The following is a 19,026-nucleotide window of genomic DNA, read 5'->3' on the forward strand; positions in this document are numbered from 1 at the left end:
GTGACCTCTGGCGACCTCTCTGGATGCTTTAGTTTAGTCCCAGGATGCAATGATCTGCTGTTTGGTGTCTGTAATGGAGTTTTATGGATAATAATTCTTCCCATTACAGCTAAAAATTTAGAAATCCCAATTGTCACAGGGACAAAAACAATGTTAGTAGCAGCAGGACTGTGGTGTAAGGATAAGCTTTGCTCTTGTTACTGGTCTGAACTGATCCCATAAGACATTGGTCCCGACTGACTATCCCAGGTTTGTTTGTTACCATGGAGACACATAGGTCTGCACAAAAGCCGTAGAAGCTAAACATTAGGACATTTTCTCTTCAGTCCTTCTTGTACAGCTGCTTCTTTCATCCCTTTAAGAGGCATTGAGATAATATTATAAGTGGATCCCCGCATTGACATCCCCTTTAAGGATCGCGCTGTGTGTTATGTGCAGCTCAGGGTTATTTTTCCTTTGCTTAATCTTGTGCACTTCCGTTTTGACAAGATAAATTGTACCCGGCTCCTGTCTGCAGGTGAATGCACAGCCGCTCCATCACTCCATTATCACCGAGCTCTCTGCACTGGGCGGATCAGCACAAAGAGACCTGTAAGTCATCAAGTGGCCGACGTATAGCGCGCAGCACAGGACCTCACAGTACAGGGGATAATACACACAGTGATGTCACAGTACAGGGATAATAAACACAGTGATGTCACAGTACAGGGGATAATACACGCAGCGATGTCACAGTACAGGGATAATACACACAGTGATGTCACAGTACAGGGATAATACACACAGTGATGTCACAGTACAGGGATAATACACACAGCGATGTCACAGTACAAGGATAATACACACAGTGATGTCACAGTACAGAGATAATACACAGTGATGTCACAGTACAGGGATAATACACACAGTGATGTCACAGTACAGAGATAATACACACAGTGATGTCACAGTACAGGGATAATACACACAGTGATGTCACAGTACAGGGATAATACACACAGTGATGTCACAGTACAGAGATAATACACACAGTGATGTCACAGTACAGGGATAATACACACAGTGATGTCACAGTACAGGGATAATACACACAGTGATGTCACAGTACAGGGATAATACACACAGTGAAGTCACAGTACAGGGATAATACACACAGCGATGTCACAGTACAGGGATAATACACACAGCGATGTCACAGTACAGAGATAATACACACAGTGATGTCACAGTACAGGGGATAATACACACAGTGATGTCACAGTACAGGGATAATACACACAGTGATGTCACAGTACAGGGATAATACACACAGTGATGTCACAGTACAGGGATAATACACACAGTGATGTCACAGTACAGGGATAATACACACAGTGATGACACAGTACAGGGATAATACACACAGTGATGTCACAGTACAGGGATAATACACACAGCGATGTCACAGTACAGGGATAATACACACAGTGATGTCACAGTACAGGGGATAATACACACAGCGATGTCACAGTACAGAGATAATACACACAGCGATGTCACAGTACAGGGATAATACACACAGTGATGTCACAGTACAAGGGATAATACACACAGTGATGTCACAGTACAGGGATAATACACACAGTGATGTCACAGTACAGGGATAATACACACAGTGATGTCACAGTACAGGGATAATACACACAGTGATGTCACAGTACAGGGATAATACACACAGTGATGTCACAGTACAGGCATAATACACACAGTGATGTCACAGTACAGGGATAATACACACAGCGATGTCACAGTACAGGGAGAATACACACAGCGATGTCACAGTACAGGATAATACACACAGTGATGTCACAGTACAGGATAATACACACAGTGATGTCACAGTACAGGGATAATACACACAGTGATGTCACAGTACAGGGATAATACACACAGTGATGTCACAGTACAGGGGATAATACACACAGTGATGTCACAGTACAGGGATAATACACACAGTGATGTCACAGTACATGGATAATACACACAGTGATGTCACAGTACAGGGATAATACACACAGTGATGTCACAGTACAGGGATAATACACACAGTGATGTCACAGTACAGGGATAATACACACATTGATGTCACAGTACAGAGATAATACACACAGTGATGTCACAGTACAGGGGATAATACACACAGTGATGTCACAGTACAGGGATAATACACACAGTGATTTCACAATACAGGGATAATACACACAGTGATGTCACAGTATAGAGATAATACACACAGTGATGTCACAGTACAGGGATAATACACACAGTGATGTCACAGTACAGGGGTAATACACACAGTGATGTCACAGTACAGGGATAATACACACAGTGATGTCACAGTACAGGGATAATACACACAGTGATGTCACAGTACAGGGGTAATACACACAGTGATGTCACAGTACAGAGGTAATACACACAGTGATGTCACAGTACAGGGATAATACACACAGTGATGTCACAGTACAGGGATAATACATACAGTGATGTCACAGTACAGAGATAATACACACAGTGATGTCACAGTACAGGGGATAATACACACAGTGATGTCACAGTACAGGGATAATACACACAGTGATGTCACAGTACAGGGATAATACACACAGCGATGTCACAGTACAGGGATAATACACACAGTGATGTCACAGTACAGGGGATAATACACACAGCGATGTCACAGTACAGAGATAATACACACAGCGATGTCACAGTACAGGGATAATACACACAGTGATGTCACAGTACAAGGGATAATACACACAGTGATGTCACAGTACAGGGATAATACACACAGTGATGTCACAGTACAGGGATAATACACACAGTGATGTCACAGTACAGGGATAATACACACAGTGATGTCACAGTACAGGGATAATACACACAGTGATGTCACAGTACAGGCATAATACACACAGTGATGTCACAGTACAGGGATAATACACACAGCGATGTCACAGTACAGGGAGAATACACACAGCGATGTCACAGTACAGGATAATACACACAGTGATGTCACAGTACAGGATAATACACACAGTGATGTCACAGTACAGGGATAATACACACAGTGATGTCACAGTACAGGGATAATACACACAGTGATGTCACAGTACAGGGGATAATACACACAGTGATGTCACAGTACAGGGATAATACACACAGTGATGTCACAGTACATGGATAATACACACAGTGATGTCACAGTACAGGGATAATACACACAGTGATGTCACAGTACAGGGATAATACACACAGTGATGTCACAGTACAGGGATAATACACACATTGATGTCACAGTACAGAGATAATACACACAGTGATGTCACAGTACAGGGGATAATACACACAGTGATGTCACAGTACAGGGATAATACACACAGTGATTTCACAATACAGGGATAATACACACAGTGATGTCACAGTATAGAGATAATACACACAGTGATGTCACAGTACAGGGATAATACACACAGTGATGTCACAGTACAGGGGTAATACACACAGTGATGTCACAGTACAGGGGTAATACACACAGTGATGTCACAGTACAGGGATAATACACACAGTGATGTCACAGTACAGGGATAATACACACAGTGATGTCACAGTACAGGGGTAATACACACAGTGATGTCACAGTACAGAGGTAATACACACAGTGATGTCACAGTACAGGGATAATACACACAGTGATGTCACAGTACAGGGATAATACATACAGTGATGTCACAGTACAGAGATAATACACACAGTGATGTCACAGTACAGGGGATAATACACACAGTGATGTCACAGTACAGGGATAATACACACAGTGATTTCACAATACAGGGATAATACACACAGTGATGTCACAGTATAGAGATAATACACACAGTGATGTCACAGTATAGAGATAATACACACAGTGATGTCACAGTACAGGGATAATACACACAGTGATGTCACAGTACAGGGGTAATACACACAGTGATGTCACAGTACAGGGGTAATACACACAGTGATGTCACAGTACAGGGGTAATACACACAGTGATGTCACAGTACAGGGATAATACACACAGTGATGTCACAGTACAGGGGTAATACACACAGTGATGTCACAGTACAGGGGTAATACACACAGTGATGTCACAGTACAGGAATAATACACACAGTGATGTCACAGTACAGGGATAATACACACAGTGATGTCACAGTACAGGGATAATACACACAGTGACAGTACAGGGATAATATTTTAAATGTGAAAGTAGTAGGTGAGTTGCCTTCAGACCTCTCAATGTATGGGAAAACTACTTGACTCACTTCCCGGTGAGACTGATTAGCATGGGCGGGACAAAGCAGCAGAACCAATGATGAGACAGAGGGTGTGTCCCAGACTCCCTGTAAGCACTGTGTCTAAGCTGTAATTACAGAACACAGTCCTCCTCTAATAAAGGTAACCAGGCAGCGCAATCCGAGGTTAATGAGTTGCAGGTAATGATCCCCTCTGGTTTCTGACTTGTGTCCCTTCTGGCTAGAATATGCCTTTAAATAAAGTCTTAATGGTAAAATACAATTTTTAACATGTTACTATGGAGAATGGGGATCAGTAAGAGGATTGCTGTTGTATCAGTGAGCGGCTTGTTTGCGGCTTGGGATTTTATGACCTAGTTTTCTACGTGTTTAACCTATTGAGTAGTGACTGGAGGACTTGGCGGCACATGGAGTTCTCTTTCCTGATGACGCTCCAGCAGGAGAGTGAGTGGAGCTGTTGCTGAGCAGGAGCTTGGTGCATGGTGGGTGTCGGGTGGTTAATGAAGCAGCATCCAGGGTGAAGGTTAACTGGTAACCAGCTGCCCATCTACAATGTATCAATCATTGAGCTACAAGATCCCAGGGCTCGGGGAGGGGACACTGATTCGGGTAAGTAGTTTGTTTCGGAGTTACTCCAAGTATACAGAGAGGTAGAGACAATGAGCAGCGTGGAATATTACAGCATTGTGTCTGCTGGAGTGAAGCTTAGGAAGTCTGTAACTTCTCCACATAACTCACCCCCTCCGTGATTATCAGGCCCAAAATGCTGGAGACCAATAACAGTGCCAGGAATAGGAGCAGCGACTGATCAAGCAATGCAAAGATAATCAACATTGTATGGATATGCAAATGGATCTGCAAGTGCAAAAGGGGCGGGGACTGATGTCTAGGATTTGTCTACAGACATTAGGCCTGGGAGCGACCGAATATGTCATTTACAGGCAAAGAATAAATGTTGGTTCTAAATGGAGGCCCAAGTCTGTAGGACGATCCGGTCCGTCCGCTCTTTATTATGGAGGAATAGAAAGTTTACTGTTTTCACCCATAAAGTTGCAGCAGATGACAAGTTCTGTTTCCTGGACAATATAAATTCCCCAAAAAGAGGAAATGGAGAATTGTGCATTTTAGAAGTTAACCAGAAATGTGTCGTTGTGTGACTGCATCCAGTGGAGGACTGGTCTAGGCACCGCGCTTTGTGGTTGCACGTGGTTTTGTAGCGTCACCTGTCACTTTACAGACAGGGAGGGATAAGCTCGGACAATGTTGTCCCTATGTTCCACTGGAGACCCTGAATAATTGTTCTCAGTGATGTAGAATGTATACAGATGCAGGTTGTGTTTAGTGAGAGATTAGTGCTGGAGCCGTCATGGAGGACTGACAACACTTGCTGCATTATGGAGAGACTCAACCCAGGGGCAGTACTGAGAGGTGTCAGGCGGAGGTATAAGGCAGGAGGCCCCATGTGCCTTGTATCTTAGTGTCAGAAGACGCATCATTTTGTGATTGCTTGTTTTCCCTGTACTGCCCCTACAGGTGCCCATATACAGCGGATCGCTAGACATGGGGCTAGTTTACTCATTTAAAGGGAACCCGTCATCAGAAATTGGCCTAATAAACCACTGGCAGTAGTTGTCAAGCAGCTGAGCAGCTTCTAGATGTTTCTTTTATGGCTTAGTGTGGTGGCAAGATAATCAACTTTGACATGTGAGATGTAAATTGGTTTTATGAAGTCAAAGAGGCAGAGAGTTTAACACAGAAGTCAAGCTCTCCCTGCCTTAAAATGCCCCATTCACTGTAACTGATGGTCTCGCGTCCAGGGACATCATTGATCAGATCTCCTTAAGTCCGGCGCATGATGTCAGTCACAGGGGAGGAGATGTTCAGAGGCAGGAGAGCTTGACTTCAGTGTTAAACTCACCGCCTCCTTGACTTTATAAATATAACTTACATTTAACTCCAAAGTTGATTTTCTGGATGATGCCACCAAGCTGGGCCATGAAAGAAACCTCATCTGCTTGACAACATACTGGTAGTGGTTTATTAGGCCAATTTCTGATGACAGGTTCCCTTTAAATAATTGCTATTGTTTGAAAATTGTACATCTAGAACCTTGTCTTTTTCTCTGACACCACTTAGATCTGTGTGTACCTGTGTGGATGTTGCATGTCTCATTATTTTTCTCTTCTCTCGGTTTTTGTGTCTCCTTGACGTTCCTCTTGACGTTCCTCTTGAGGCTCCTGTGGTTTCTGATGTTACAGGAGCCTCATAGAAAGGTCACAGTGGTTGGGGGTTGTTTGGAGCTGGATCAAGACAGGAAACATGGAGAAGACAATTCACACATAGCTTCTTGTTGGACAGCGCGTGTTCCTGCTACCGCTGATAAATAGCAGACCCTGGGCCTCACTGCAAAACCATGAAACCTTTAGGGTTCGTTCACATATGCAGTTTTTCTAATGTAGTTTTTCATGTCCAAACCAGGAGAGGAGTAAAATAATTGGAGGAGTAGCTTTACTAAGGGTCACACGTTGCGTTTTGGTTGTGTTGAAACGCATTACTACAGCTGAGGGGAGGTGATTTGCCTAATAACATTACTGTTAACATTTGTGTTTACAAAAAGCACATCACCTCTCCTCAGTTGTTGTAATGAAAACACAACTAAAGCGAAACGTGTGACCGCACCCTGAATGATATATGCTCACTAATTGGGGTTCATTTACTAAGGGTCCACGGACCGCACTATCGTCGGAATAACCGTTGATTTACAATATGCGCTACATTTGGAAGGGTTTTTTGGTGCACGCGATCGGATATTGGTGCATCGGAAGATCCCACTGATTCGGACTGAGCGTGGGATTTAACATCCAAACTTGTGTTGCAAGCCAAGCACTTACATGCACCAGGAAGAAGAAGGTGAACTCCAGGGACCTGAGCGGGTAAGCAACACATGCAGGATATCGGGCGCACAATCTACGTGGATCGTGGCCCAGTGCAGGATCTTCGGGGATCTCGACTCGGACAGGTAAGTAAATGTGGCCCATTATGATCCACACCTGCTTTTGGCTTTAAAAACTGCATCTAAAAACTGATATTATTAAAGTGAATGTGAATTAGAGTAAATTTTAGTTTTGACTTATTAAACCCATAAACCAAAATGTATTAAAAACCATGAGTAAGGATGTTTTACATGTCTGAAACGCGTAGGCCAAGTGCTGTCAATTTTTTGTCCTATTTTGGACAACTGAACTTTTAATTTGAATGATCAATAAAGACGAAGGATGTTTCCTGCAGCTTTCTCATAAACGCTGTATTTCAGATCTTTTCGCTCGGGGGAATGTAAGGAAAAAACATCCAACTGGTAAAAAATACATCTGAGCGTTTGCTACAATTCAGTCCAGCAGTGTAACAAATGATCAGTATAGCAGAGAAGATACAATTGTAACAAACTCTCAACTATGAGAAGTATCATGTGTGTACAGGGTTTCAGACTCCATGTAAACAAGAATCTTCCACTGAAAGCAAGCAGAGCTCTTGAAAATGGTGAGATGTAGGAAAGGTAAGTATACTGGAGTATAGTAAGGGGCGTGTTCCTTGCTCTCACCTGAGGGATGTCTGATTGAGAGGTTTTGCTGTTGCTTCTCTCTGATGACCTGGAGACAGCAGCTTCTTGTCGGGTCTGTCCATTATAAATGATATCGGAGCATATCCCATTTCTTTGTGGTGTGAGATCCTTGGCAGGGCTCCCTCTCATACATCTATTGTGTACACGCTGTGCATAACATCCCGGCCTCTCCACTTCTTACTCCATCTGTCGCTTTTCCAGAAAGATCCATCATCTGTCTACAAGGAAATAGCACAGTGATTCCTGCTATGCCGAAAGCTTATGTGCTGTATATTATATACTTATCATATTCATCTGTGTGATTAGCAATATCTTCTAGTTGTGTGTACACAGCTACAGTGCATAATTATGTGTCTCCATAGTTACTGGGGGCTCAGGTGCTGAGCTGGGGGCTCTCTATTAGAAACTGGAGTCTATAACGACAAGGTGATGTAAGGGGTTGAGCCATAATAGACACGGATTCCTTATCCAAGGGATTGATGGAAGTCTGGGCCATCGGGACCTCTGTAAATCAGGAGACTTAATATAAACCTTTGGATTGAGAAAAACTCACTGTAAGAGGGTTGTATAAGAAATAAAACATGGCTGTTTGTTTCATCCCTTAATAGCACCACATCTGTCCACAGGTTGTATGTGGTACTGCAGCTCTGTCCCATTTACTTGTAATCAGGAGTCCTTTTTCTGGCTCCCCCACGTCCCCATAGAGAATAGTGTGCACATTGCCAAAGTGTTTTTATAATAAAACTGGTAAACTTTCATCTAACTTTTATTTTTTTATTAGAAAAAGCCAGTTTTATTATACAAACCACCTAGGCAATGTGCAAACTATTCTCTATGGGGACATGGGGGGAAAGGCTCCTGATGATAGTTTCCCTTTAAGGAACCTGAGCTGCAGAAGTACATATTTCTGTAGCAAAATGTTAATGTTTTTCTAATGCAGGACAATCCCTTTAAGAGCTTGGGCAGATCTAGTAAAGAAAAGGGTTTAAACAATTTCTGATGTCAAAGCTACTGATCTGAAAGTTTTTACTTTCCTTGCCCCTACCCCCGGGGGTGAATATCTGAATCATGTAATGCAGGGAGCTTCTTGTATCGGCTTGTATCATATCACAGGAGCTGAAGTTTCTTATCAGTACACGACAACAACTAACCTAAGTTATATTACAGCAAGGCCCCAGCAATGGTAACATAGTGACACTGGGTTTCCTGATTGATCGGAAGAAGATCCTATTGTGTTTAAAGGCTCCTCTATTAAAGGAATTTTACAAGGTTCACATATGGAGGGTGATGAGCTGCAATACCGAGCACAACCACTATGCTAAATATGGTGCAGTGCATTCTAGTCTGGACCCCCTTGCTCTAAGGAAATCTCATCAATGGGGGTCATTTACTAAGGGCCGATTCACGTTTTCCCGACGTGTTACCCGTATATTTCCGATTTGCGCCGATTTCCCCTGAATTGCCCCTGGTTTTTGGCGCACGCAATCGGATTGTGGCGCATCGGCGCCGGCATGCACGCGACAGAAATCTGGGGGTGTGGCCGAACGAAAACCTGACGCATTTAAAAAAAAAAAATGTGTAGCGAAAATTGCACTTACCTTCACTCAGCCCGGCTCGGTGTATTACAGTGCGTTCCAGGGAACTTCAGCGCAGCAGCGACACCTGGTGGACGGCGGAGGAACTACCTTAATAAATCCCGTCCGGACCCGAATCCAGCGCAGAGAACGCACCGCTGTATCGCGAATGGACCGGGTAAGTAAATCTGCCCCATAATCTCTGCCCTTCAAAAACCCTTGAATTTAACTCTTATATGTATCTCCCATTTATCAGACACGCAGTCACACAGATACAACACAAGAAATTCTTCTTCTTTCTCCTTGAACCAAACAACAATTTCATGAGCTGCATGAGAGTTCATGGTTTCCACAGACTCTTCCAGCATCATAATATTTTGTTGGTCGCACAATTTCTGTTCTGATCTATAATATCACGTCATGGACTGACTGCGCGGACTGACTGCACGGCTGAGGTTTCATTTCTAATCTGGTTTGTTTGTAGTCTGTAACCATGGAGACGCCTGGGTCTGGGCAGGAGCTGTGTACATCACTGCATAGGATTTATTTTGCTAGTTTTCTTCTTATTTTTCATTCTGGACACATTAAAGTAATGGCCGCTGTTTGTGATTGTGAAGCGAATGTTTTATTTTCCATTAGACGAGCATTTTATATTCTTTTCATGTTTCGTTCTCCCTGGTGGAAGTAAAATCCATTAATAGATCCGTCTACTTGTTTGCAGAAGCCGGAGTCTTAGCCAAGCAATATATGCAGCAAGGCCTCCCCGTCCCCGATGACCTCATCACTCGTGTCATGCTGTCTGAGCTAGAGAAGAAGACCACGCACAGCTGGCTGCTGGACGGTGAGCTGACACTTTGTATCGGGTGTTCTGTCCATGAGCAGGGACCGTATGCGGAGCGGATATCATGGACTGAACACTGCCCCAGGCAAGGGGCTCCTTGCATCATTGTTTAATCTGCAAATGCAAAAACAGCCTCAGACTGGAATCACATTGGGGCAGATTTGCTCTTGGGATTGGCAAAAAAAAATCTGAAAAATCTCTGACATTTTGCTGCAGTTCTTTTCACAATTAGAGGGGTATTTGAGGATTTCAATATTGATCCAGATTGGTGAAGGTCCGACATCTTGGCACCCTGTCAATCGGCCCTTTGAAGCAGTCACTGGACGGCAGCGTCTGTTTTAGCAGGGGCAGGTTTGAGCATTTAAGGCCCCAAGCAAAGTTAGGTCTGCGGTTCCCCTAATGCAAAGCTCCACTCCAATATTCCAGGATTGTAGCTCCTACAAGTCTATACTGACACTGCTGTGTTCTGTGCTCTCTGCAATGGCATAAGAGGATTTGTAAAATAACTGTGACAGGTTGTTGAAAGAGTTGTCTAGGATTCGGGTATTTGTGACCAATGCTTATGATAGGTAATCCGCTTTCAGATTGAACCAGTACGGAACCAGAACCAGTACAGAACCAGAAGCAGTATGGAACCAGAAGCAGACAGCTCCATACTTTGTGTGGTGGCAGTGCCAGGATACTACAGCTCAGCTTGTATATACAGTACTTGTTGGACCCCCCCCCACTGATCTGACTGATAACTTACAGTATCTAGACAGCCCCTTTAAGGGTAACCATTGTCGGGGTCTGAGAGTTTAGAGTCTCAATGAAAGGGCTGCAGTGTTTTTGGTTCTCATAGGAGTATTCTGGGCATCACTGCCCCCACAGCCTGATTTCTATGGATGAGATTATACAACCTTCAGACATAGCACAACAGATGGCTATCTTGTATCTAAAGGATGTAAAAGGATCGTCTTATACATAGGATTAATGTTTAATGCCTATAGATAACAACTGACAGAGTTAAAACTAAAGCTCTCTTGATAAGATACAATGAAAAAAAAAAATATATATATATATATATGTATTTACCTCAAACTATAAATATATATATTCCAATTTTCTTATAGAACTTATAGTGATCAGCACATGTTTCTGATACAGAGCTCCAAATTCCCTGCAGTGACAATCACTTTCCGGTTCCCTGCCACCACCACTAGAGGGAGCTAAGGACTGTACAAGTGTTACCTGCTCTGCACAAACCCTTTGGACTCTCACTGTCATTGTGTTACTTGGAGTTGAGCTGTCACCCTGCTCATATCTCTGGCTTGCGCTGTCTCTGTTATTTGATAACGTGTCTCCAGTCGGTGGCTGTTTCTGTTTCATTTCATCATTTGAAATCATTAGAAGAATCAAGGGGTCAGAAGAGCGGGGGGTGGGGGGGGGTTGTCCTCTAACTTCACTGTTCTGCTACATATAAATCCTATTACATAAATCAACCTCATTGTAAACTGGTTTCCTCTTTGCACCCGGATTGTACCGTGAGAAGCTCCAGGGCTGGATGATCCTCCATTCATTGTGAAATAGTCTTAATGTGGCCGCAGTGTAGCCTCTGGAGTATCTGCCCGGCTCAGATGTGACAGGAACGGAAAGGGATGACTCAACTCTCTGTGTAATAACAGAACCTTGTGGCTGTTACATTGTATCATCGCTCCCCTCATACACTGTATCCCCTCTCCCCCATACACTGTATCCCCTCTCCCCCCATACACTGTATCCCCTCTCCCCCCATACATTGTATCCCCTCTCCCCTCATACATTGTATTCCCTCTCCCCTCATACATTGTATCCCCTCTCCTCTCATACATTGTATCCCCTCTCCCCTCATACATTGTATCCCCTCTCCTCTCATACATTGTATCCCCTCTCCCCCCATACGCTGTATCCCCTCTCCCCTCATACACTGTATCCCCTCTCCCCCCATACGCTGTATCCCCTCTCCCCCCATACACTGTATTCCCTCTCCCCTCATACACTGTATCTCCTCTCCCCCATACACTGTATCTCCTCTCCCCCCATACACTGTATCTCCTCTCCCCCCATACACTGTATCCCCTCACCCCTCATACACTGTATCCCCTCTCCCCCCATACACTGTATCCCCTCTCCCCTCATACACTGTATCCCCTCTCCCCCCATACACTGTATCCCCTCTCCCCCATACACTGTATCTCCTCTCCCCCCATACACTGTATCCCCTCTCCCCTCATACACTGTATCCCCTCTCCCCTCATACACTGTATCCCCTCTCCCTCATACACTGTATCCCCTCTCCCCTCGTACGCTGTATCCCCTCTCCCCCCATACACTGTATCCCCTCTCCCCCCATACACTGTATCCCCTCTCCCCTCATACACTGTATCCCCTCTCCCCTCATACACTGTATCCCCTCTCCCCTCGTACGCTGTATCCCCTCTCCCCTCGTACGCTGTATCCCCTCTCCCCTCATACTGTATCCCCTCTCCCCTCATACACTGTATCCCCTCTCCCCTCATACACTGTATCCCCTCTCCCCCCATACACTGTATCCCCTCTCCCCTCATACACTGTATCCCCTCTCCCCTCATACACTGTATCCCCTCTCCCCTCATACACTGTATCCCCTCTCCCCTCATACACTGTATCCCCTCTCCCCCTCATACACTGTATCCCCTCTCCCCTCATACACTGTATCCCCTCTCCCCTCATACACTGTATCCCCTCTCCCCCCATACGCTGTATCCCCTCTCCCCTCATACACTGTATCCCCTCTCCCCTCATACACTGTATCCCCTCTCCCCTCATACACTGTATCCCCTCTCCCCCATACACTGTATCCCCTCTCACCTCATACACTGTATCCCCTCTCCCCCCATACACTGTATCCCCTCTCCCCTCATACACTGTATCCCCTCTCCCCTCATACACTGTATCCCCTCTCCCCCCATACACTGTATCCCCTCTCCCTCATACACTGTATCCCCTCTCCCCTCATACACTGTATCCCCTCTCCCCCCATACACTGTATCCCCTCTCCCCTCATACACTGTATCCCCTCTCCCCTCATACACTGTATCCCCTCTCCCCCATACACTGTATCCCCTCTCCCCTCATACACTGTATCCCCTCCCCTCATACGCTGTATCCCCTCTCCCTCATACGCTGTATCCCCTCTCCCCTCATACACTGTATCCCCTCTCACCTCATACACTGTATCCCCTCTCCCCCCATACACTGTATCCCCTCTCCCCTCATACACTGTATCCCCTCTCCCCTCATACACTGTATCCCCTCTCCCCCCATACACTGTATCCCCTCTCCCTCATACACTGTATCCCCTCTCCCCTCATACGCTGTATCCCCTCTCCCCCCATACGCTGTATCCCCTCTCCCCTCATACGCTGTATCCCCTCTCCCTCATACACTGTATCCCCTCTCCCCTCATACACTGTATCCCCTCTCACCTCATACACTGTATCCCCTCTCCCCCCATACACTGTATCCCCTCTCCCCTCATACACTGTATCCCCTCTCCCCTCATACACTGTATCCCCTCTCCCCCCATACACTGTATCCCCTCTCCCCTCATACACTGTATCCCCTCTCCCTCATACACTGTATCCCCTCTCCCCTCATACACTGTATCCCCTCTCACCTCATACACTGTATCCCCTCTCCCCCCATACACTGTATCCCCTCTCCCCTCATACACTGTATCCCCTCTCCCCTCATACACTGTATCCCCTCTCCCCCCATACACTGTATCCCCTCTCCCCTCATACACTGTATCCCCTCTCCCCTCATACACTGTATCCCCTCTCCCCTCATACACTGTATCCCCTCTCCCTCATACACTGTATCCCCTCTCCCCTCATACACTGTATCCCCTCTCCCCCCATACACTGTATCCCCTCTCCCCCCATACACTGTATCCCCTCTCCCCTCATACGCTGTATCCCCTCTCCCCTCATACACTGTATCCCCTCTCCCCTCATACACTGTATCCCCTCTCCCCCCATACACTGTATCCCCTCTCCCCTCATACGCTGTATCCCCCTCTCCCCTCATACACTGTATCCCCTCTCCCCTCATACACTGTATCCCCTCTCCCCCCATACACTGTATCCCCTCTCCCCCCATACACTGTATCCCCTCTCCCCCCATACACTGTATCCCCTCTCCCCCCATACTGTATCCCCTCTCCCCCCATACACTGTATCCCCTCTCCCTCATACACTGTATCCCCTCTCCCCTCATACACTGTATCCCCTCTCCCCCCATACGCTGTATCCCCTCTCCCCTCATACACTGTATCCCCTCTCCCTCATACACTGTATCCCCTCTCCCCTCATACACTGTATCCCCTCTCACCTCATACACTGTATCCCCTCTCCCCCCATACACTGTATCCCCTCTCCCCTCATACACTGTATCCCCTCTCCCCTCATACACTGTATCCCCTCTCCCTCATACACTGTATCCCCTCTCCCCCCATACGCTGTATCCCCTCTCCCCTCATACGCTGTATCCCCCTCTCCCCTCATACACTGTATCCCCTCTCCCCCCATACGCTGTATCCCCTCTCCCCCCATACACTGTATCCCCTCTCCCCTCATACACTGTATCCCCTCTCCCCCCATACACTGTATCCCCTCTCCCCTTCCTTTGGAAGACATGTTTTAATATTTTACAGAACTTAGGTTTATGTTTTATCAAAAAGTAAAACTTCTACTCCCCACGCTTATGCTTCCTAACTAGATGTTCTGCACATGGCCGGCTCATCCATTACTAGGGGCGCCAGAGGGCAGCAGTCCCAGGCTTCGTCCTTTCATTCCCATGTTATGTAACACTGATTACAAAACTGTTACATAATTCCGGAGATTGCTGAGCGATTGTTACGGCTCCTCCAGGAGTTGTTAGAATCTCTCATACTTCAGTAGTACCATGTCCTCTCCATCCACATACATTCTGTGATATATATATTCCAGCATTTTCGTTTTTTAGCAACATCCAGATTTACCAGAATGTGACTGCATTAAAGGGAACCTGGCACCACATTTTTCAGTAGCCGGTTCCCATAGAGCCCTATTAAAGGGATATTCCCACCAAGACAAGATTCTTAATTATACTCAGGATAACAAAATATCACATTCTCTAATTCACTGTTATTAACACAAATGCAGCATTTCACAGATATAATTCCCATCAGTCTCTATCAGTCCTGCTGTACACAAGCTCACACAGAGACTTCCTGCCGGGGTAAAGCTACAGGCAGAAAAGATCTTTATCCAGGAGAGAGGGGGGAGCTATATAGTACGGCTGACCGTGTGTAATGGCTGTGATAACAGAAGGGAGAATGTCATGTGTAATATGCATCTCATGGATCTTCTCATCTCCGATCTGTCTCATCTCTTTCTATGTGTCAGATACTAGCACAACGTTCAGAAGCCAGATGAAAGTGTAGATAAACCTGGACCCTGATAATAAAAAACATTGTCAGCACACAGCATCTCACAGCACAGAGGGATCATGAAGTTTCTGCTTAGAGAAACACACTCTGGAATATTACACTGACCATCACTGAGTGATAGCAGCTAAAACAGCAATAACACTGAGTAACGTTGTAAAGTAATTTGTAAAGAAATTTGAGAATTTTCTTTCATGGGTAAACCCCTTTAACTAACTGACTTCTCTGCATTCAACAATTAATATAATGTGACCAGGTTGACATCATCTATGGTCCTTTAGCCTCCTAACATTAGCAAATTGTACCGCATGCATGTATCTGATCACATGATATCACAGCATGCCACCATAGACCTCTACTCCTCCCTTATGGAGACATGCTGTGATATCATGTGATCATTTACATATCACAGCATAGGGAAGAGTAAAGGTCCATGGAGGCATGCCGTGATTTCATTTGATCAGATACATGCATGGGGTACAATTTGCTAACGTTAGGAGGCTAAAGGACCGTAGAATGCAGAGAAATTGTCAGTTACTTAATAGAGCTCTATGGGAACCTGCCACTAGTTGTATTTGTGAAAATTGTGGTGACAGGTTCCCTTTAAAGGGAACCTACCACCACGAATCTACCTATAAAGGTAGAACGGGTGGTAGGTGCATGTATTGGACGTGAGGATAGCCCTTTTTAAAGCTAATCCTCACGTCCCCGCTATCATTTTTATTTCTAAAGAGGCTACTGGGGCGTGGAGTAGCTGGACATGAGGCCTATCCTGACATCTTCGGCGGGCAGTTCCTTATAGCTGCGCGGCCCTCGACCGAGAAGTCGAAGTTCTGCGCATGCGCAGTAGCTCCGGCTTTGGAGCAGAGGCCACACAGCCGCTGGCTTCTCGGTCGAGGGTAGGAGGAACAAAGAGGCTACTGGGGCGCGGAGTAGCTGCGACGTGTAGCCTCATGTCCGGCTATTCCACACCCCAGTAGCTTCTTTAGAAGGGCTATCCTCACGTCAAATAGGTGCACCTACCACCCGTTCTACCTTTATAGGTAGATTTGTGGTGGTAGGTTCCCTTTAAGGGCTGGATTTGGAAAACTCTCTGTAATTTTGTTGCTTTCCACAATGGATTAGTAACAATGTGCGGCTATGGTAACCGTGGTACTTGATCGCTGGCCAGTAACTCGTATCAGATTACAATGTGGGGAGGGAGATTTATACTTTTGGCAAAACCTCCTGGCATTTTATTACATCACACCATTACTTGTATTACTAGGGAGGTGAGGCCCTAAATCTAGAATCCTAGCAGATTTTTATGCAGAAGAAATGTTAAATTACAGATACATGGATATACATACAGATATAGCAGAGCTGAATTTGCTACTCTGGAGACAGTTCAGTGACTTTTAAGGTTTTAGTGAAGGATAATTTGAAGTTGTTGCATTCTGCAGGTCCCTTCACTGACCCCCTGTGGTACGAGCACTCATATACTGAATATGCATGCAGGGCCAATCTACCTGTTTTAACTATTAACTCCTGCGCCTGTTTTCTGGCGGACTTTGCACGTTCTTTCCAGTGGCCACTGCTTGCACATGTATTGAGAAAGGAAGTGTGCGCCACATTTATCGTGCAAAGTCCGACAGAAGTGTGTCGCACGCCTCATGTTAAAGGTGCACCAAAAAATGTTGGTGCACTCTGTCTGGGCAGTGCAGGGAGCACCAAATTCATGCAGACATCCTGAATCTGGCGCCCCCTGCACACTACACAGGACACTGCACATAGTACAGACTGCACTGCTTTTAGTAAATGTGCCCCATAGTGTCAGCCATAGGGATCGGTGGAAGGTTACATCTACCTAAACCTCTGATGGGACATGAGAAGATCTTATTGCCCAAAAGCTAGATTGCTAACACTTAGGATATCCTCACATAACCAGGTCCAGTAGAAGAGAAATCTGTGTGAGGATCTCCTCTCTTTCTGTAAGAAGCCGGGGCCGCTGTAGATTTGGGTTAATGTGATTCACTGAAATGAAATTGATGTGGATGTTTGATGAATTTTATATTCTGTGCCCAGCATGGGCGGCAGAGCGACCGGCGAGTCTGAGAAGTGCCCCGGATTCTCACATCTTCTGGGATACAGTATCTTATGTTATTGTTAACATTGGATGACCTTGTTTACAACTGCACTTTTTCATCTTCCATAATGGAAACCCAACACTCCTCTCTGAGGCCAAGGGATCCATTAGGCCCCCTGTCATGTAACAGATATGTCCCAGCTCAATTTCTGTTTTGCTTAGGTGGTCTTGGAGAGAAGTGTAATCAGACCTTTGTGTATATTGTTAGTAGCAGCAGGACTGTGATATATGGATTTATATTCCAGGATTGTAGCTTCTCCAAATTCACTAGGGGCATGTCCTCACACTGCTGTGATCTGTGCCCTCTGCAGCCAGTGTTGGGTATTTTCCCTGGAGAGATGTGTAATCAGACCTTTGTGTATGTTGTTAGTAGCAGCAGGACTGTGAAATATGGATTTATATTCCAATATTGTAGCCTATAGAGGTGTGTCCTCACACTGCTGTGCTCAGTGCTCTCTGTAGTTAGTGTTGGGTATTGTCCCCGGACAGATGTGTAATCAGACCTTTTATGTATATTGTGGGGAATTGCTCTGGTAGTTGACAGGTAGCAGTGCAGGAAGCAGTGACACACGCAGGTTTAAAAGTCCAACTTAAGTGTTTATTCACACTTGCAAAACAGAACACAAATTCAGCCTTGGCTTAGGCACATGCAAAAACATTATAAAAGTAATTCCTGCCCGGCTAGGCGCTGTCTAATACATTTTGAGGACCCTAGCTATCCAGGTACCAGGCTGCCTGGCACACGCTCTTGGCCAGCAGCAAGACAGGAGACCCTCAGTTACCTTTGCTGTGAGAATGCAATCTCGCTTTCAGCTCTCCAGGTAGGGCCTCCCCTACTGCTTCTGGCCTGCAGACTAAATCAGACCCTAACGAGGCCTGTGACCTGCACCTGTGGGCTATACAAAAGCCCAGGACCGAAGCCCGGGTGGAGTAGGAGTCCCACTACCAGCCTACCCCTACTCCATAATAAGCAGGCCCAGTACGGACATTACAAATGTGTCTGTGTTAGCTAGGCCAACACAGACAAAACAGACTA

At 45.6% G+C, this 19,026-nt stretch overlaps 1 protein-coding gene across 5 annotated transcripts in view; it reads left to right on the top strand.

Annotated features, from left to right (window-relative positions):
* AK4 (adenylate kinase 4) overlaps nt 1-19,026 on the top strand; it is a 52,222-nt gene that overhangs the window by 9,982 nt on the left and 23,214 nt on the right. For 3 of the 5 annotated variants that reach the window (XM_072126966.1, XM_072126964.1, XM_072126965.1), the window contains exon 3: nt 10,258-10,377. The exons of 1 other annotated variant lie outside the window; for it this stretch is intronic. In XM_072126966.1, the coding sequence (XP_071983067.1) occupies nt 10,258-10,377 (120 nt within the window). Of the gene's footprint in view, nt 1-4,783; nt 4,953-10,257; nt 10,378-19,026 lie in introns of those variants that run through there. One more of the 5 variants, XM_072126968.1, reaches the window with a different exon arrangement.

This window comes from Engystomops pustulosus, chromosome 10, assembly GCF_040894005.1.
Source record: "Engystomops pustulosus chromosome 10, aEngPut4.maternal, whole genome shotgun sequence".
NCBI lineage: Eukaryota > Metazoa > Chordata > Amphibia > Anura > Leptodactylidae > Engystomops > Engystomops pustulosus.